Below are 21172 nucleotides of genomic sequence, written 5' to 3'. Positions count from 1 at the left end.
TTTTGGATTCATACTTATTAGGTGTGGGATACTGGGCAATTCAATCATTTATCTGGGCTTCCTTTTCTGTATCTATAAAAGTGATTATAAAATTTACTCTAACAACCTGTTTGTTTTCTACAATTATGTACTATATATCTGAATATTCTCTCTCAATTGGAACATATGATAGGAAATTTTTGTGCTTTTATTATTATTTTTAGGAAGAAAATAAAGACGAAATCAAAGGAATGAAATCTCTTAAGATGCTTTCTTACCACTTTGAAATTTGCTTCATTCAATCAGCTGCCTAAGGAAATTCACTAAAGTGCAGGGTAACATTTTTGCTGAGATGCTGAGTTCACAGATGATGGAGGGAACTCTTCAAAGGAGCTCACTGATCCAACTTATCTTCTTCCTACAGGAGGAGATGGAATAAGGGTCCATGAGTCTCAAGTTATGAAGCATCTCTCAGAATGGACAAGTGGACAGTAGAGGACATCCTCATAATGTCCAGATGAGAATGAGGAAGTATCTTTTACTTGCTGATGCCTGGGCGCAGAAGCACCATTTAGGAATTTGTGATGGGCATGAAGAGGGGTCCACTTTGGAAGAGTAAAACCGTGGGACAATCCTCATTCAAATTCCTGGGTGGTGAGACCTGTGTCCTCAACAATCAAAAATAGATTTTGATACATTCACTCTGAGTCCAGCCTTGCATGATTTAGTCAGATTATTTAGTGTTCTTTATGAAATATTTAAAAAATTAATGGGTCCCAAAGAGGAGAATTTCCCTAGTGGTTTTCCTTAAATTGAAACCAACAAGAGAAAATATTTGAGGAAAATTTCCCCAGTTGATCAATAAAGCACAGTTAATGGGCCACTCTTCTTTGTAGTCAGTCAAGTTCTTCATTCCTGTCCTCTACCCACCAGGGACTTACTGATGCCATGTTCTAGAAAATCTCCCAGTGGGTATTGTTGAAGACGGGCATTCATACTCACATTTCATAGAACATGTGAAATGCACTAATCAACCCTAGCCTGGGCATCTGGAAATGTCACGTCTAGTACTGGCTCTGCCAGATATTAATGGTTTACCTTAGGCAAATAGTGAAGTTCTTATGTTGGCTTCCTCATCTATGATTTGAAGTGTTGGTTTAAATGGCCTCCATCATATTTTCTATCTATAAAATTCTATGAACTGTCCTATTTTCTAGAGAAGCAGAAAATTTATGAAAGATTTTGCCACAATCATTCCTTCTGATATTTGTGTTCATTTTTCCTTATCTTACCTATTTCCATTTCTTGATCAGGTTCTCCTCTCTTCAGTCTTTCCTACTTCTTGAAGAATTTTTCTTAATTGTAGCTGTAATGCCAGCTCTAAGCTTGACGATGTTTGTTTCTCCCTTATCCACCTCCCTCCAGGGCACATGTTCTTATAACACATTTTCTATTCACTAATGGCATCAAACTTTAGCCAGGTTCAACCTCCCTGTCTCATGTCCATTATCAATAATGCCCTTACTCAACATATAACAGATATTTGAGTTCTCACCATGAGCCAAGTCTTATTCTCAATGCTTGGGAGATATCAATATACAAAATAGGTAAAGCTTTTGCCCTTGTAGAGATTATATTCTTGCAGGGAGGCAGACAATAAGCAATCAATATAAGGAGAACATTAAATAGTATGTTAGAAGGATTGAGTGCTGTTCTAGTTTGCTAGCTGCCAGAATGCAATATATACCAGAAATGGAATGGCTTTTAAAAAGAAGAATTTAATAAGTCACCAGTTTACAGTTCTAAGGCCAAGAAAATGTCCCAATTAAAGCAAGTGTATAAAAGATTAAGGCACCAACAAGAGGTTACCTTCACTCAAGAAAGGCTGGTGAAGTTCAGAGTTTCTCTCTCAACTGGAAAGGCACATGACGGACATGGCGACATCTTCTAGCCTCCTCTCCAGACCTCTCGCATCATGAAGCTGCCCCAGAGGCATTCTCCTTCACCTCTAAAAGTCGCTGGCTGGTGGACTCTGTAGTTCTCATGCCTCTGCTGCTCTCTTCATTCTCTTTCTCAAGCTTTCTCCAAAATGTTTCCTCTTTTAAAGGATTCTAGTAAACTAATCAAGACCCACCTGGAATGGGCAGAGTCACATCACCCTTGAATCAAAAGTTAATACTCACAATTGGGTCAGTCACATCTCCATGGGAACAAGAAGAAGTTTCCAGCCAGCCATATTGAATGAGGACCAAAGGACATGACTTTTCTGGGCTCCACCACCAATGCAAACTGGCACGAGTGCTACAGAGAAAGTGGAGCAGGGCAAGGGGCAACTGGGAGTGTGAGAGTAAGAGACTGAAGTGATAGAAATGGCAAGCGGAAATGGTTACTTCATGTATGGTATCCAGGAAGACCTCTGCAAGGTGAGAGATGACAAGGCATCCAGGAGAGGGGAAGGAGAAGTGATTTTGGACAATGGCAATAGCTTACCAAAAGGTCTTTTCTGAAGCTAAAATGAGTGTATCAAATTTATCCATATGGGTCCAAAATATATAAAAATCCATCTGAGTGAGGACAGCTTGCCCTTTATACTCATGATGATGACTGATCAGGACAGTCCCCGCTGGTTCCAAGTATGGTATGCAATTTTGAGGGCCGCTAAGTGGAAATGGAAGATATATTCAGATGTATTTTCCTTTAATCAGCTCCTTAATAGAGGTCCAGTTTTTTGACTTTAGTGGAATTAGTTATGACAGGTTCAAAGCTGTATAATGGATATATTCCACTGAAATCGCAATGGTAAATTGGTCTGAGATTATTAGCATGAAGCTTGCTGTGGTCAGTGATTTTTTGGCAAAGGCAATGGCTAATAGCATTGCTAATACTTCTTGAATGATTGGTCTATTCCAGGAAGTTGTTGTAAGCAAATATATTGAAAATCAGATATGATTACTCTCAAGTGTGCATGAAGACAGAAAGGTGAAAAGGACCAAGGACTGAACCCTGGGGTACACTGAAATTTGGATGTCAGGATAGTAAGGTGAATTCATTTAAGGAGAGTTAGGGTGAAAATGATTAAAGGAAGTTCAAATATCTATATGCTGATGATTTCTAAATTTACGCACGTAGCCACAACCTTCTGAACTCATGATCTAGATATCCAAAATATATTTCAAGTGTAAAATATAATTCTTGATTTTTCCCACTACATTTACCTTTTGCAGAGGCTTGCTCAACTCATCATTCTACTTTTTAGTTCCTCTTTGATTCCTCTCTTTCACTCATACGCCACATCCAGTCCCTATCAACTTCTGTTGCCTTTGCCTTCAAAATACACCCAAAATATGGCTCCTTGCTTAGATTGGTACAACAGATGCTTAACAGTACCCTGCTTCTCAAGTTCCCTTAAAACAGTATATTTTCTACTCTGCAGGTGAATGGTTTACTTAAAAGGAAAGCCTGGCAATATTACTCTGCTGCATTCTCCACGACTGAAATCCAAGTCCTACCTTTGGCCTTGAAATCCCAGGTGATGTTGATTTTGTGTAATTTTGACCTTATCTTGGATTCCTTCATTCTCTGCTACTCTACTCTTCACCCAGCACTTTCAGGCAACACAGACTCTTTGCTGTTCTGTGAAGGGACACGGATACCATGCAGCGTGAGTTTGACCCATGGCCGTGCCACTAACTAGTTTTGTATTTAACCTAGTCGAGCACCAGCTTCCTTATCTGTGAATTAGAGAGAATAATAGTATCCCTCTCTTAAGGTTTGGGTAAGGATTGAATGAATCACGCCATCTAAGAGCACAGCAGGTGTTAGCTGACATCATCACGATCATCATTATCTCATTACCACTGTTATCATCATCGACATTCCCATCATCACCATCTTCACTATCTCCATTACCCTCACCACTATCATTACATCAGTGGCCATAATCATCTTCATTAGTCACCATGGTATCTTCGTCTCCATCGCTACCACCATCATTATCCCCTTCCCTTTTCTCTTTGTCCTCGGCAGCTTTGAGCATGCCAAGCCAATTCCCACGTTAAGGAATCTGTACTTGCTCTTTGCTGTGCTTGAGCTGTTCTTCTGACAGATATCCGCACGCTTTGCTTTCTCACTACCTTCAAGTCTCTGCTCAATACTGCCTGTTCCAAGAAGTCTTCCCACGTATTTCTTTATAAAATACACCCCTGTTGCTTTCCATACCTCTTATCTTGCCTTATTTTTCTTTACATCATACAATACCAACTGACATATTTTACGTTGTTATATATTTTATTTTATTGTATCTGGGACTTTATTTTATCTATTGTTGAATTCACAAAGCAGGTGCAATGCCTGTACTTACAAGGTGTACAACATTTGCATTAAATGCTTATTGGAACCATTTATGAATCTTCCTTCTCTCTTAAGCTGTCTCACATACTTCAATACCCCAATGAAGCATGGGTATTGGCTGTACTCTGTGTTTCCTCAAACTCGTTTCTGAAATTTACTGATTCTCACTTTAACTTGTTTTTGTGAACTGTTTGTGTGCCTATTAAGAACTTTAAAATGCAATGACTATGTTTCCAATTTTCATTTTCATTTGTTGTTTTTCACATCGTTTCATTTCTAACTTGTAATTATGTTTCTTATTTCAGTGACTCTTGTTCTTGTTATATGGATACCATTTCCTGTTTTATCTTATTACAGATTTATTGTACTTTATAAGTTTTTTCATTTGTTTAAAATTCTTTTCACATCTTACACTATTATTTTTTTCCTTGCTTTTGTTTGTTGTGAAATATTGAGACTCTTGTGGCAACAGAATCCCAAGAATGCTTTGTAATTTTAGTCTGGTTAATCTCTTAATGAAGAAGTTCTTCCTTTTTGTCATTTGTTCTGTTCTTTATTTCTCGGAGATGTTTTCATTTTCATTGGGCTGTTTTGTGGATGTCTTAACTCTTCTTCCTGTGGTCCGCAATTTTCACTGAAGAGTCATGGCTTTTCCCATGGGAACTATTTTGGTTCACAGCACCCAGGCCAGTTGATGGCTTGGCTAGGTTACTATGTAAGTGAATATCTTGCCTTTCAAGGGAAAATGCATTGTTTATGGATGCAACCATCCAATATGCTCCGGCAGTGCAACCCAGATCCTCTAGTCGTTGTTCTAGTGTTCTAGCTCCACAACTAATAGGTATGGATGACCACTTCCATGTTTGGGCACCAACACTTTCTCCCATCACTGTACACACATACCACTCCACCTACCAAAAGATAGAGTTTATGCTCTGCCTCCCACCCCCAAACCCCCACACTTGAATCTAGATTGGCTTTGTAACTTGTTATGACCAATAAAATGCAGCAGAGGTGAAGGTCTAGGACATGCTAGCACTTGCCAGCACTTGTCTTAAGAGGGTTGCAGGTTCCACTCTCAATTTCTGGATCCATAAGCCATATAAAGACACTGTGCTGAACTAATGAATGATTAAATACCATGTGGAGAGAAAGGTACCCCAAAAGCACTCAAGATATCAATAAGGATATGGCACTTGGCATTTAAGTTAAGATTCAAAAGTCTTTACCCTCCAGGTAAGGATAAATTGTAGAAAAGTCAGCCCTCGCAAAGGCTTGCAATCTGATTTCTAGCCATTCAAATCATCCAGAAAATTCATGCCTTAAACTTGAATTTACGTGGCTCTAGATTTGTAGAACTGCCAGAAATTTGGTAGAAGCACACACCAAAATAATATTTCTCTAGTGCAAAATAATTTATTCTTGCACTCATTAATTTCTAATGTTTTTCAAAAACAAGAGAAGAAGTACAAATAACTGATGCCAGCAAGATGTTAAAGACATTAAAATGTTAATAGATACATTGTTGTGAGTTACCATTTTCACGCAACGTCATGAGTCTTCACTATTAATATTTTCAGATAGATTTGGTCTGAAGAAAGGGTTGATTTTTGTAGATACTTAATGTAACTTTGTAATTAAATCTCATTGAAAAAAATTGGGTATTTTTTACGTAATTTGGATGGGAAGCATGAAAAGACACATATCCATTAATAAGCAGCAATCTCTGTTATTGAATATTTCTTATGTATTAAAATAGAAAAAACTTATATTGATTTTTTCCTTTGAAATTTTGATAACAGGTTCATAAGCTAGTAGAAAATTTAGACATATGATGGTATGAAAAAATGTTAATAGAATATTTTCAAGTTCTTTAATCTGCTAAATTAAAAAATTTAGATAAAGTGAGTAAATTCTCATAATAAATATTTCACAAAACTAACCAAAGAAGAAGTAGAAAAACTTACAATGAACTGAAATATTTTCCCAGAAGAAAAATCCCTAGTGAGATAACTTCAGTCGTAAAAAGCTAAAAAACGTTCAACAAGTAAGATATTTTAATATTACACAAACTCTCAGGAGAAAAGAAAAATAATTACACTCTCTAATTCATTTTATGAAACTAAAATAAACATGATACCAAAATCCTACAAGAGTGTTATGAGAAAGGAAATTTACATACTTATGAATATTGTTGTAAAAGTTCTAAACAAAGTATCAGCAAAGGAAAACATGCAATTGTAACACAGATGAATTAATAACAAGAATTCAGGTTCAGTTTAACATTTGAACATCAGTTACTGAAATTCATCATATTAACAAATCAAAGGAGAAAAATCACAAAATTATCTCAATAGATACTCCCAAAGCATCTAATGAAATTCAATATCCATTTGTAATGAAAAGAAAATAATATTTTAGTAAACTAGGAAAAGTAAGGTACTTTCTTAATGGATGAAGGGATTTAAAAAGGGATACTAAAGTAAAAATCATAATTCTTGATATTATATCTCTCACCAATTATATTTACCATTAGAACAGAGACAAAATCCAAAATTGTAAGAAAAGAAAATAATGAAGGTTATAAAGATTGGGAATAAAGAGACACAACTCATAATTTGCAGATGATATGACAGTCTAAATGTAGAAAATTCAAATAATATACAGATAAACTCTTAGAATTAATAACAGAATTTGGGATTCTGAGTGCAAATCCATACACATTAATCAATGGTGTTATTATATACCATTAAAAACTTATAACATTAAGTATTAATAATATTCCCGCTTATAGTAACCTAAAAAATTTCCTGGAAATAATTCCAGTTGAAAATGTGTATGAGAATTTTTGGTTCTTGCCATGAGAGAAAGGCTGGTGTGTGTGTGTGTGTGTGTGTGCGCGTGCGTATATTTCAGATTTGGACAGGATGATTCTCAAGAAAAGAAAACCGTAAAAAGTGAACTCTACATTTATTAGTGGGCATTTTTCAAACTGTGACAGAGAGAGGTAGAGCCCATGCAGAGAGTCGCAAGTTTGCACAGAGGATCAGGCACTGAATACTGAAAGTATTAAGGCAGGGGAATTTGTGTGGGAGAGCTCCTCAGAGAAACAGACACTGAAATGTGCCTAATGCTGCCTCTTGGGTCATCGGCCAGATCTTTAGATAAGTATGCATGCACAGGGTAGGATTCTGAAAGTTTAGCAGAAAACAGCTGAGAGCTGAACAGAGAGTTCATAGAGTACAGAAAACTGAGGAGACGTTGTAGCTTTGTACCAAGAAGAATGGACAGGAAGTGACAAACACTGTGATGATACAGTTGCATCTAGAAAGTCCATGCCTTTGAACTTTCCACACCCTGTCAGGGAGGACAAAACTAAAATAGACTATCCCTAACAAATAATATAACCAAACCCCCAAAGGAATAAGATAATCTTTCAGTAGTTTAACAGTCTATGTGAACAAATTTCAGCATTTTTTGGGAGAAATTTACATAATACGGAACTACAGATTTTCACTAAAATGCCCAGGAAATAATAATAATTTCTAGGTATTTGAAGAAGAATCAGGAAACTATTGCATACAATCAGGAGAAAATCAATAATTTGTAGCAGAATAAAAGATAACCCACATGGAGGATGACTCACACGTTGAAATTAGCAGACAAGTACTTTAAAGTAAAAATTATAAATATTTAAAAAAATTTAGAGGTAAAATGCAGAGGATGAGTTGGCAGAGAGTATTTCAGCAGAAAAATGTGAAACTACATGAAAGGGAAAATTCAACAAAAGGATAATACAGTTTCTGAAATAAAGAATTTGTTGGATGAGCGGAACAGAATATCAACCAGAGCAGGAAAAAAAAATAGTGAACCTGGCAATAGGTTAATAGAAATGCTTGCAATTGAAGCACAAAAGAAATATAATGAGAAATAACAACATTATCTAAGACGTGGGACAATAGCAACTGTTCTAATATATATGATATTGGAGTCACAGTAGGAGAGGAAAGATACATTTGGAAGAAATATTCAAAGAGATGGTGGCCAAAAAATATTCAAAACTTACTAAACACATCAACCCACTAATTTAAGAATTGGCAAATCCTCCACAAGTTAAATACAATGAAAACCTCCTTTAGGTTCATCAAAGTGATATGTCTTGAAATCAAAGATAAAGCGAAAATAATTTTCACACTCATGTGGGAAATGTAAGATTAAAAGTGATTTCTCATCAGAAATAAACTGAACCAAAAGGCAGGAGCAAATATGTAGAAATCAAAAGGACAAATAACATATGGCATGCAAATACTAATCGTAAAAGACAACATGTAAATTAAGATCAGGGCAGGAGATGTTACCAGCAATCAAAAAGAACATTTCATCATGATAAAGTGGTTCATTTATCAGCAAGGTGTAAAAATGATAAGTACATAGGTGTCTAATAATAGAACTTCAAAGTAAAGGAAACAAAAATTGTTAGAAATAAAGGGAGAAATCACAAAATCCACAATCTTTGTTGGAGATTTTAACACTCCTCCGTTATTTATTGATAGAACAAATAAGCGATAATTATGTAAGGACATAGATTAGAACCACACTGTTAGCTAATTTTACCTCTAATTGACTGCACTAAACATGTACAAGGACACATAGCTTTCAAAGGCATATGGAACATCACAACAGACATAGGCTCTGTCATCTACCAAATTTCAGTGATGAAAATTACAATCCAGTCATAGAATCAGGCTTAAAATCCAGGGTCTTGTGATAGCATCAGTGTCCCATTTGAACCACACCAAACACTTCCATTTAAGGACAGGAGAGGAACAGAGGGCACCAAGTGGTCATTAGTTGCTATGGCAACTCTGAAATTCAATCAGCACAGATAGCCAGGGTTTTCTACTCTGGAAGCAGGAAATGATCCTTTCTTACAGCCAAGTTCTGCTTCCTGAGACTTGTTACCTAATCCTTCGTTATATGAAAATTTTGGCTCTACTCTTGGTTCTGTCTGTTTCTATATAATATGGCTCATATTTGCAGCTGAGTGACTTTCCTAACCAGCTTGCTGATTATAGGAAGTTGGGAGCCTGGAATCCTCTTTTCAGATCGGACTGTACCTGTCCTTTTAATCCATGTTGATTGCTCTTATCAATAGAATACAATAATGCTGTGTGCTACAGTCTTTGGATTTCCTGTGAATTCTTCTGAGAGCTACTCCATGGGCACCATCTTTTTGGCCTCTACTGATGGTCTGCCATACACCTGCCTTCACCAGTAGCTTCCTTGCTACTTTTCTAGTCCTGGATAATTCCTAAATCAATGCACATGTTTTATGTTACTTTATGGCAACACGCCACTTCTGGGCACCAATGTCTTGCAGAGACAATTCTTGCTTCTTTTACTTGGGATTAGACATGAAGCTTCAGTCATAGGGTAGGATGTTTGGGGGTGAGGGTTCACTGAGGGTAGTGGAGCCCTGCATTCGACATGGTCTTCCTTCTTGGCTTCTTCATAATATGGCTATAGTAATTAGTTCAGGTGTCAACCTGGCCAGGTGAAATGGTGTTCTGTTGTTTTGTGGCTGTGGACTTAAATCATCAGCATGTGCAATTCGTCTTTGGCTGATGACATCTGAGGTTGGCTAAGGGGCATGCCTTCCATACTGACTGACATTCAATTTAATTACCTGGAGGCTTAAAGGAGAGAGGTCAGAAGAGAGCTCAGGAGCTCAGACTCAGATGTTGGGAGATGCAGAAAGGACACACCCTGGCGAAGGCCATGGAACCCAGAAACCAGGAGAAAATTCCAGCAGATGTCACTGTGTGCCTTCCCATGCGACAGAGAGAGGCTAAGATGAAAGCTAGATGCCTTTCATGGAAGGAGCTGTAAATCTGTAACAAAATAAATCCCCTAATTAAAGCCAATTCATTTCTGCTGTGCTGTACTCTGGCAGCCTTAGCAAACGAAAACAAGGGTGAGCTCATAAATCTCAGGATGCAAACTCCAATATGAAAGTGTTTATCAAGCCATTTTTGCATCATGTATGATGGTGTTTCATTTGACAAAACAAGTCCAAAATCATTGTGGGAGGGCACATTATAGACAGCGAGAGGTGCGATTCCTTGGGGACCATTGCCACAACCACCTGCCTCAGAAAGTACAGTTATTTTTATTCACAGATGACATGATTGTGTATGTAGAAAATTTAAAAGAAAGTACAACTACTAGAATAAACAAATGAATTTATCAAAGTCCTGGCACAATATGAATATATTCACAGTATTCCCATACACTAATAGGCAATAGTTGGGAAATAAAATGAGGAGAAACATCTGTAATAACATAAAACTGAAGCAATGTAGATGTGAATTTAGTTAAAAATATGAAATATATCTATAGAGAAAATTTAAAAGCTTTAGTGAGAAAAATTAAGGAGAACCATAAGTAAACACTAAGTTTACAATTAGAAGGATCCATATTGTTAAGATATCAATTATACGCAAGTTGACCTCTACAGTGTCAATGCAATGCAAAATAAAATCTCAGCACTTCTTTTTAGAAATTTTAGAAAAAAATACAAGTAACATATAATAGCTGAGATAATCTAGTGAATGAAGAACAATTTTGCTCTCATATTTTGAGGAAAACTAAAAATCTAAGGAAATTATAACCCTTTGTGCTACCACAGAATAGACAAATTTGTTCATGGACCAAGACAGAAAGTCCAGACATAGACATTCAACTATATATACAGCTAACTGATTTTTCACAAAGGCACTAGACAATTCAATAAGGAAGCAAAAATCTTTTCAATAAATGTCACTGATGCAGCTATATATATAAGTAGAGAAAATAAACATTGACCCTTACTTCATAACATACATTAAAGTTAATTTGGGATATATCATACACCTAAATATGTAGATTAAAGCTGTAAAACTTGCATAAGAAAACATAAGAGAATGTCCTCACAAACTTGGGGAAGGCAAGTATTTCTTAAACAGGACCCAAAAGTCATCAACATATAGGAAAGAGATGAGAAATTAGACTTCCCAAAAACTTAAAAGTAAACAACTTCTGCTCATCAAAAAATATTAAAGTGTTAAAGGTAAGTCACACATGGGAAGAAAATTTTAACTATATATATATATATCTATATCTGACAAAGGAATTATATACATAATAGTATAGTTATCAAAAGATAAATAACCCAATTAAAATAAAAAATGAACAAAATTTAAAAGATACTTCATAGAAGAATTTATCCAAATGATCAATAAATCTGTGAAAAGTTGCTTATTATCATTTTATAAGAGGAATGCAAATTAAAACCTCAATGAAATAAACCTATATCCATTACAATGGCTAAAAAACAAAACAAATAGAAAACAAAATCAAAAACATCCTGAACAATGTTAAGTATTAACAAGGTTGTGAAGCAACTGGAATTAGCATACATTGCTGGTAGGAGTGCAAATTTGTTCATTTTCTTTTGAAAAGTGGCAGTTATTAATAAAGTTAAATATACATTTATCCTATGACTCAGCAATTCCTTCTAGGTGGAATTTATCCAGAGAAATTGGACCATATACCTAACAAAACTATTTATGTGGAAAAAATTTTTAATTTTTATGAAGTCTAATTTATCATTATGTTGTTTGACATTTAGAACATTTGGGTTCTGTCCTGTTTAAGCTTTATTCCTTAATAATCACAATTTGGATCATCAACAGAAGAATGCATAGATAAACTTTTATATTTATACAATGAGACATGAGTCAGCAATGAAATAAAATGAACTACTGATAGAGGTAATATGCATGAATTTTTAAAACTATATGTTGAGCAAAACAAACCAGACACAGGAAAATATGTACCACATGTATCAGTCAGGATTCGGTCTAGAGGTAGAAACCATCACCGTTATTTAAATAGGGAAAATTTAATATATAGAATTATTAATCTAGTAATAGGAAGTGAGCTAATAAAAAGGGTATAGAGAACTCTAAATAACAGTAACAGAAGATATAGGGAGCACTTATTTTCTCTAGGGCTGATGCTGATGACTCACTGAAGAAACAAACTTGGAAAAACAACTCCTCATTCCCAATGCTGAGACTCAGACCTCAGTAGATAAAGTGTGGCTGTATCCCATTGGAAAAGTCCAGAAATTTGCTGAGGTCACAGAGGCAGGTGTGATCACTGGTACAGGTGAAATTCTTTAGGAAGCTGCCTGCTGAGATGCTGGTGAGACTGGCTGGGAATCTGGTTGGGGCACTGAGAAAACTCACCCGGAAGTGACTAGCTGGTAAGACATCCTCTAAAGTGCTGGCAAGAGGTGCTGAAAGTTGAGTGTCTTTGGGTTTCCCATATGTCACTGGAAGTGGCATCTTCAGAAGTAAGAAGGAAATAGTCCACTAGACTAAGGAAGAAAAGCTTCTTCCTTTGAAGTGTCCTTTGACGTAAACCCTGTAGAGCTAGAAGTTTAGTATGGTGCCAGTTTGCCAAGCAGCTGGTCCAGTGTCAAGAAGCAAACCAAAAGAGAATGGGGTTGGAACTGAGAGACAAAAAATTATTAACTGACATACTGTATTATCCAATTTATATGAAGCTCAAGAATTTAGCAAAACTAACCTAACATAATAATGTAAATAATGGTTGCCTCTGGAGGGAGAGACAGACTGGAAAAGGGCACGAGGCAGCTTTCTGTGGTGTGGAAATGGTCTTTATCTTGGTCTGAGCCAAGTTCACACACTTGTGTGTATTTGTCACTCATCATTAAGTGGTGTGGGTTTTAGATTTGTACATTTTATGGTATGTATATTATGTTTCAATAAGGTACAATTAGCACTAAATAATAGAAGTGCAAGTTCAAGATTTCTATATGGAAAAATACATAAGTCTATTGAAAGATATATCATAGTCATGGATGGTAGTACACAATAGTTTAAAGTTGTGACTTCTCTTCAATTTGATTTATAGTTTCATTGCAATCTCAATAAAAATTCTAACAGGTATGGTGTGTGTGTGTGTATGCTTGTGTGTGTGTATGCTTGTTCTAGTTTGCTAGCTGCCGGAATGGAACACACCAGAGACGGATTGGTTTTTAATAAAACGGGACTTATTTTGTTAGTTCTTCAGAGGAAAGGCAGCTGACTTTCCACTGAGGTTCTTTCTTATGTGGGAAGGCACAGGATGGTCTCTGCTGTCCTTCTCTCCAGGCCTCTGCATTCCAACAACTTTTCCCGGGGTGATTCCTTTCTGCATCTCCAAAGGCCTGGGCTGAGCTGCGAGTGCTGAGATGAGGTATGCTGAGCTGCTTGGGCTGTGTTACATTGTGCTCTCTCATTTAAGCACCAGCCAATTAAATCAAACATCATTCATTGCAGCAGGCACGCCTCTGAGCTGACTGCAGATGTATCAGCAACAGATGAGGTTCACGTATCATTGGCTCATGCCCACAGCAACAGAACTAGATGCTTTCATCTGGCCAAGTTGAAACTGAATCTAACTACCACAATGCTTGTGTGTGTGTAACTTGATGAGTTGTTTAAAGATCCTAGGACTTTACAAAGGGCCTAGAGTAGTGAAGATGTTCTTGAAGAAAGACATGAGAAGATCAATTGGCCTTGTGTCAAAAGTTATCATGAGCCCATAGTGAGGAAAATGGTGTAGTATTGGTGCAGAGATAAATAAGGGGTTATATCAAATACATGGGCTATACTTCTTGCTTGTAAAGCAGGACTTGGGTGATAAAACTGTGCTGGGATTCTGGGAGACGAAGCTAGACACAGGGAAGGAGAGAAACTGAACTGTAGTTTTATGGTGAAGAGCCCAGGAGAACCACAGAAAGAGAGAGGTAAGGCATGTCATCATCAAGCCTGAAAGTATTTTTGAAAGAAGCTGCATAATACAGGGGTAAGTAGATAAGAGTAAATGGGCAGATACCAGAAGACTTGGGACATAGTAGAATCTATAAGACATGGCTGTATATAGCCAGAGGAGCTGTTGGTTGTGCATTTAGGGTCCTATATATAAGAAAAGTAAGTGGTTTTCAGACATTCTGACCTCAGATTCCTAAAGTGTCTCAAATCAAAGAAAAAGAATCATAAGAACAATCTTATGCTCTGAAACATATAGGCCCTATAGGGACTTACTGAAAATTTACATCCAGGCAGACAGGTGTGCTTTTTCTCCATAAACTTTAGGTTATTCTAGCAAGTATCAGATTATATTAAAATCGTTCATGTGTTTGGTTCTTCATTTAGTTGCCTTGCTTAAGACAAATATACATACACACACACACACACACACACACATATTTTCCATCAAAAGCTTTTTTCAGCCCAGTGTGTTATATGTCCCCACTCCCAACTTCTGTTCCCATCATGCTTTATCACCCTCTTATTTTATTTTCTTCAAAGAACATACAAGTATCTGCAATGGTAGGATTTATTTGTTTTCATACTTATTGCCTGCCTTCTCAGTGGCTCTTAAATTTCCTGAAGACATGGGTTTTGCCTGTACACTGATCTGTTTTCAGTGTCTAGAAGAGTACTTAGCATATAATAAGTGCTTGACAAATATTTGTTGAAATAATGAATGAAACAATCGCAATGAATGTCCATTACATGAATGAAAAGATTGTAAGGCGAGGCGCTGTGTTATCACAGCCTTCCACTGAACTGCAATGGGTACGACAGATCAAAGAATGACTATCCAGCTTGGTGAGTGGATAGAAAGTTTACTGGGGGCTTACATGAGGTCCTCATCCTTGAGGATGGGAGGAGAGACAGCAGTTCCATGCTTGATGGTCCACACGGATCAGAAGAGAAGACAGGGTTTTATTTATTTATTTATTGTTTTTTTTTTAAATTGTGAAATACAACATATATACAAAAAAGCAATACATTTCCAAGTACATTTTAACAAGTAGTTATAGAACAGATTTTAAAGTTTGGTATGATTTACAGTTCCACCATGTTTTGTTTTTTTTCTTTCAGCTGTTCCAAGACACTGGAGACAAACAGAAATATCAGCATATATCAGCAGTCACACTCATTTTTAAAATCCTATCTTCTCTGTTGTACTCTACCTTCTCTTTAAATAACATATATGCATAAAAGCAATAAATTTCAAATTACATGGCAACAATTAGTTGCAGAACAGATTTCAGAGTTTGGTATGGGCTACAATTCCACAATTTTAGGTTTTTATTGCTAAATATATCTAAGGTATTGGAGGCAAAAAGAAATATCAGTATAATGATTCAGCGCTCATACTCATTTGTTAAAGCCGACCTTCTCTGTATAACTCCACCATCACCTTTGATCATTCTTCCACTTTTTAGGGGTATTTGAGCTATGGAAGGCAGGTCTTTATAGTGGGAATGGACAAAGAAGTCAGGGAGCTAAGAGAATATATGCACATAATTGCTGAAAAAGCTGAATGTTTCTTAATGTTTGTCCCTCTGGGCATAAATTCCCACGAAGTCAGCCTTGGGGAAAGATAACAAAGGCACAAAGCAAGGAGAGAACATGCAGGAATGTGCATAACTGCTGACACAGTTGGAAGAGTTGGGGGATATTGAAAGTGTTAAAACATCATTATGTTACATTGAGGGGTCTCACCTGTTTTTAGTAATTTTATGAAGGCCACGAAATGTGCAGTCTATGGGGAAGATTTTTCAATGTAAAAGCAAGCTGTATATTCTTTTCCCCCCAGTACTTGTGCGTCTCCCCAACAGAGGGTGATGGAAATGGTAACAGGCAAGTAGCAAACGTCACATGTCGGAGCTAGAGGATAAAGTGAGAACCAAGGAGCAATCCACAGCATTCAAAGCTTTTACTGTACTGTGGTGACCCTGAAAATTTTGCAGTGTTATTGCATAAGTCTCATTGTATGAGCTAAAAAGAAGAGTTTTCAGAATCTTCATTAAAATATGATGAGTATTATTGATTATTTGAAGCATAATAGGTCAAATAGCTATTTTATGATCTTGATTGCCCTGGAATGGTTTATTCCAATAATTCCTCTCATCATATCACATCCATCAGCTGCCTTTCCAATTAGACCAAACAGATAAGCACAAATACAGTCTCTTTACTGCTTGCTGTACAGCCCCACTACACCTTGCAAACAAGGTGCCAAACATCCAGGCAGTCTCAGCAAATTTTGTTGGTGAAGCACTTAGTGAGCAAACTGTTCAGGAAAAGGGGAGCTCTGGCAAGAATCTAATTTATTTCACTTTCAGGGGTTAATGTTTATACACAGGCATGAAGGAAAATTTCAGCGCTTTCCTTTGATGCTTAAATAAGTCATTGAAGGTGTGATCAGGTGCAATAGTGTCAGAGAAAGTAGGTCCACCTTTGCATTGAATGGGAGTGAAATAGCTTCCCCCCCTATGGAAGGGGGAAGCTGAAAATTATTTCTCTTGAATAAAGGTAGACAAATTTAGAGAAAACATGAAACATTGTAAAAAGAAAAATTCCCTCCAACCATCACAACTACAATCATCTGTTTAGGATATTTCCTTCTAATATTTCTCTATTTAACCTTTCTTTTCTATACCACTGTCATCAAACTTGACACACATTTTCATATCCTACTATTGCCTTTTATTCTGACAATTATTTTCTAATTATTTTTCTGGTATTCACAAAGATAATTTTTCATCTTTGTATAATGGATTATTGATCAGCTGTAGTTCACTTTGCACAGTTCTAATACTGTTAGGTATTTAGGTTGTTTCCAAGTTTCTGTGATGAAAACACTGCATTGCACATCTTCTTAACTAGACACATTTCCTTCTGTATTTAGATTAGGATATGTTGCTCCAGGACAGATTGTCAGGGGAAAGAACAATATGTTAAAGACAACCATTTTGTTAAAATAAATTTAGTAGATTGAAATACTAGTGATCAATGAAAGGGAGAGGTAAGGAGTATGGTATGTAGGAACTTCTTTCTTTTTCTGAATTGATTCAGATGTTCTAAGAAATGATCATGATGATGAATATACAACTATGTGATGATATTGTGAGTTACTGATTATACATGAAGAATGGAATGATCATATGGTAAGAATGTCTGTGTTTGCATGTTGGTATGTTAATAAATAAAATAAAAAATATTGTAACTTGCAATAAAAAATATAAATAAAAGGGGAAACTGGGTATGGGGTATATGGGAACTCTCTGTACTATCTGCTCACATTTTCTGGAATCCAAAACTGTTCACAAAAATAAAGTTTATTTTTAAAAAATGGCCCCCCCCAAAAAAAACACATTTTCATGGCTTTTGACTTTAGTTGCCAAGTAAGTTTAAAAAATAGTTAAAAAATTTACATTGCTTCCAGCAACGGATGACAGTGCTAGTTTTTCTACACTTTCATTAGCATCTAAGATTGTTAATTTATAATAATATTTTAATTGCCATTAGCATTATATTTGTGTGATAATGTATGAAATTAATCTGAGTGGTTTACTGGTTATGCTTCTGATCTTGTGAAGTTTTATTCAAGCCTCCAAGAAGTTAATTTTTAATCTCAACAATACAAATAAAGGAGATGTATAAACTCCTATCAAAATATGCTTGTTTCTTGTTTCTCATTGAAGTTGTATAGAAATTTTATACTTTTCATGGTTAATGATTCTATAGAAAGACTCTTATTAAACAGCTAGACCCGTGTATATGTGGAGTGTTTTTTCATTACGGAGGTAAAGCTCTTCCTTTATAGTCGAGAAATCTCAATGAAGATGTCCTGGGTGAACAGTGATATGGGATAAGCCCTTCAATGATTTCTCTCTAGTAGCCATCCAATTCAACTCTTTCTTCTTCTTGTTTTCTTTATTTTTTGAATTCCAAGTTAGCTTTTTTTTTTTTCGCACGGGCAGGCACTGGGAATTGAACCCAGGTCTCCGGCATGGCAAGCGAGAACTCTGCGACTGAGCCACTGTGGCCCCCAACTTAATTTGAACGATGATTCATGACATCAAATGCAGAAAAAAAGGTAGCATTAAAATTCGATTGAAATCCTACTCCTCTCTTTCTACCTTCTTTCCTTCTTCTCTATTTTGCTTCCTTCCCTTTTCCCTCCTTCTACTCTTCTTTCTTTCTGCAATCCCCTCAACAAACAGAACAGTGTGCATTTGCTACTGATGCATATCTTGAGACTTTGTCCAGGCATCTTGAAAAGCATCCCTTCAGCCAGAGAATTTCCTCCTCCCCCCTACACCACTTCTTTTGAGCCAGAGGCATTGTCCTTTGACGTTATGACTTAACTATTTCCAGGGAGGAAGGGATAGTACCAAAATGACACACGTTGTAGTCTTTCTCACTATGACTACGTAAAATTAAGTTAAAATGATATATTTATTATATTTCATCAGAAAAGAATTCTTGCTGGGAAGATGGGAGATTTATGGGCTAAATAAACACGTTAGACTGAAACATGATATTGCTTCTTTGTAGATCAGAAGTGGTCAGACAGCGGTAATTTCACATGCTTCAAACCAATATATGAACAGATCTGTTCTGGAAATATTTCTGAAAATTATTTTTCTGAGCTTAAGAATAATACATTTGTATTATAGAAAATGTGGGAAGAGCTAAAAAATGAGAAGTGTAGAAAATAAAGTCCACTAGTTATCCCTCTAATCAGAAATGATCATAAACTATATTTTAATGCATTCACACCTATTTTTTTTCCCTGCATATATGTACCTATGCATGTTCTTCAAGTATTTGAATCATGTTGTAAATGCGGTTTTATATCTTGTTTTTGTGATTGGTCATAAGTATTAACAGGGCCTCTGGAACTAGAATCTCTGAGTTCAAATCCCCACGCCACCACTATTAGCTGTGTGACCACATGGTTCCATCGTTGGAAAACAAAAATAATAACAGTCTTCCCTCAAGATTTTTTGGAGACAAAGAGAATATATGTATGTGCTATATTCTAGTTCAGTTCCTAGAATATAGCAAGCACTTATTGTTAACTATTACTTAAACTCCTATTTGAAAAAAACATAAACGTAAGACTGCATAATAGTCCTTCATACAATAATTGTTTAAACAATACTTTATTATGGGAGAATTGTATCATTAATATATTTTCATTGTTAATATAATACTATAGCAGTGTTTTTTCTCTGGTTATACTACGTCGGCCCTAATTCACAAAATCCATTGTCAGCCCTTCTCTACCCTGCCCTGTGCCCCAACAGGCTGACTTCTGTGGATTGAATCCCTAGTGTCTCTTTCCCTCTTGTTTCCAGTTGGGTTTGGCCAATAGAAGACAAGGCAAGAGAAGGGAGCATGGGACTAGAGAAAGGAAAGGATATTTACAACCCTGTTCTCTCTTTGCTTGGCCATAGCTGTGTCAATAGATGCTTTTTCTCTAAAGCCATAGCTTCTATCAAGTGGCCTCTCTCCATAGCTCTGGCTCTCCCTGTTCTCTAATAGTATTGCACCTTCCTTTTGCCTTTCAAGTATAGGGATGAAGACGGCTTCCTGCTGATCCTAATAGTTAATGCTTGTCCAACCCTTATTGGTTCCCTACTTTTTCAACCTTATATTGCTTTATGCTAATTTTCATATATATTTCTTGCCTAAAAGAGAAATGACTGAGTTAAATAGTGAAACTTTCTTTTTAAGAAATTTTTTTTTCAGGTCCCGATACACATGGCTCAACAGTTTTCAGGTAATATATACAAATATTTTAGGTCAATTAACATCGATTGAGAGGAATCCCAGTTATAATGGACTGGCACCAAACCCTGGCCAGAGAGGTTATATCCTACCCTTGCTGTTGCGGGAGAGGTAATTCCTGGTAAACACTCTCCCCAGGGCTCCCTTCACCTCTTTGTTCCTCAAAGTATAGATGAGCGGATTGAGTAGTGGGGTTCCCAGTGTGTAGACCAGTGAGAGAAGCTGATCTTGCTTGGCAGAGTAGCTGGAGTTGGGGCGCAGGTACATGACGGCGCAGCAGCCGTACTGCAGCAGGACCACAGCGAGGTGGGAGGAGCAGGTGGAGAAGGCGCGGCAGCGGCCAACCGCTGATTGGATTCTGAGCACAGCAGCCACTATGAAGGCATAAGAGGTGGTGATGAGGAGGAAAGGGAAGGCAATGGCCAAGGTGGCTGCCACCAGCACGGACTGCTCATGCATGTGGCTATTGGCACAAACGAGCTGCATCACTGGGGGCACGTCACAAAAGAAGTGCTCAATACCCCGAGCATGGCAGAACGGCAAAGAGAAGACGGAGGCCACCAGTTGTGAAGATAAGAAGAACCCAACGATCACAGAGGCCACAATCAAGCAGACACAAAGAGTCAAAGTCATGACAAGGGGGTACTGTAAGGGGTGACAAATGGCGACATACCGGTCATAGGCCATGGCAGCCAAGATGAAGCAGTCAGCACTGCCAAGTCCAATGAAGAAGGTCATCTGAGTGGCACAGCCCAGGAGGGTGATGGTCTTTTGTTTCTGTAGAGTGTTAGCCAGGATATGGGGCACAACCACAGCGGTGTAGCATATTTCTACCCCTGACAGGCTGCCCAGGAAATAGTACATGGGTTTGTGTAGGTGGGCTTCGGTTTGGATGGCTACCACAATGAGGACATTCCCGGTGATGATTAATGCATAGACCAGGCTAATTCCAAGAAATGACAGAATGCACAGCTCTGGGCAAGAGGGATAGGCCAAGAATGCAAATTCCATCGATACCGAGTGATTTTCCCATGTCATTGAGCCAATAGCTTTTCTCTGGAGAGGGTTACAAGGAAGAGTCAGGCCAATGATATATTGGAGCCATGAACCTAAGCCAGTTAGGACTTGAAGTA

At 37.1% G+C, this 21172-nt stretch overlaps 1 protein-coding gene and 1 long non-coding RNA gene across 8 annotated transcripts in view; one reads left to right on the top strand and one right to left on the bottom strand.

Moving 5' to 3' along the window:
* Positions 1 to 21172, top strand: part of LOC143646819 (uncharacterized) — a 139313-nt gene that overhangs the window by 108275 nt on the left and 9866 nt on the right. For 4 of the 7 annotated variants that reach the window (XR_013157657.1, XR_013157656.1, XR_013157654.1 and 1 more), the window contains 2 exons: positions 3413 to 3508; positions 18224 to 18339. This is a non-coding gene — a long non-coding RNA (uncharacterized LOC143646819). Of the gene's footprint in view, positions 1 to 403; positions 1021 to 3412; positions 3509 to 18223; positions 18340 to 21172 lie in introns of those variants that run through there. The other 3 variants (XR_013157659.1, XR_013157661.1, XR_013157658.1) reach the window with 2 other exon arrangements.
* OR10W1 (olfactory receptor family 10 subfamily W member 1) lies at positions 189 to 21077 on the bottom strand. Its single transcript, XM_077116190.1, has 2 exons — positions 20132 to 21077; positions 189 to 397 (listed from the first exon to the last, which is right to left on the bottom strand). Exons 1-2 carry the CDS (start codon positions 21075 to 21077, stop codon positions 387 to 389), a joined length of 957 nt encoding a protein of 318 aa, XP_076972305.1. The 3' UTR covers positions 189 to 386.

This window comes from Tamandua tetradactyla, chromosome 9 (genome assembly GCF_023851605.1).
Source record: "Tamandua tetradactyla isolate mTamTet1 chromosome 9, mTamTet1.pri, whole genome shotgun sequence".
Lineage (NCBI taxonomy): Eukaryota > Metazoa > Chordata > Mammalia > Pilosa > Myrmecophagidae > Tamandua > Tamandua tetradactyla.
The sequence above is the reverse complement of the archived record's forward strand: the minus strand, read 5'-3'. Positions and strand labels throughout refer to the sequence as shown.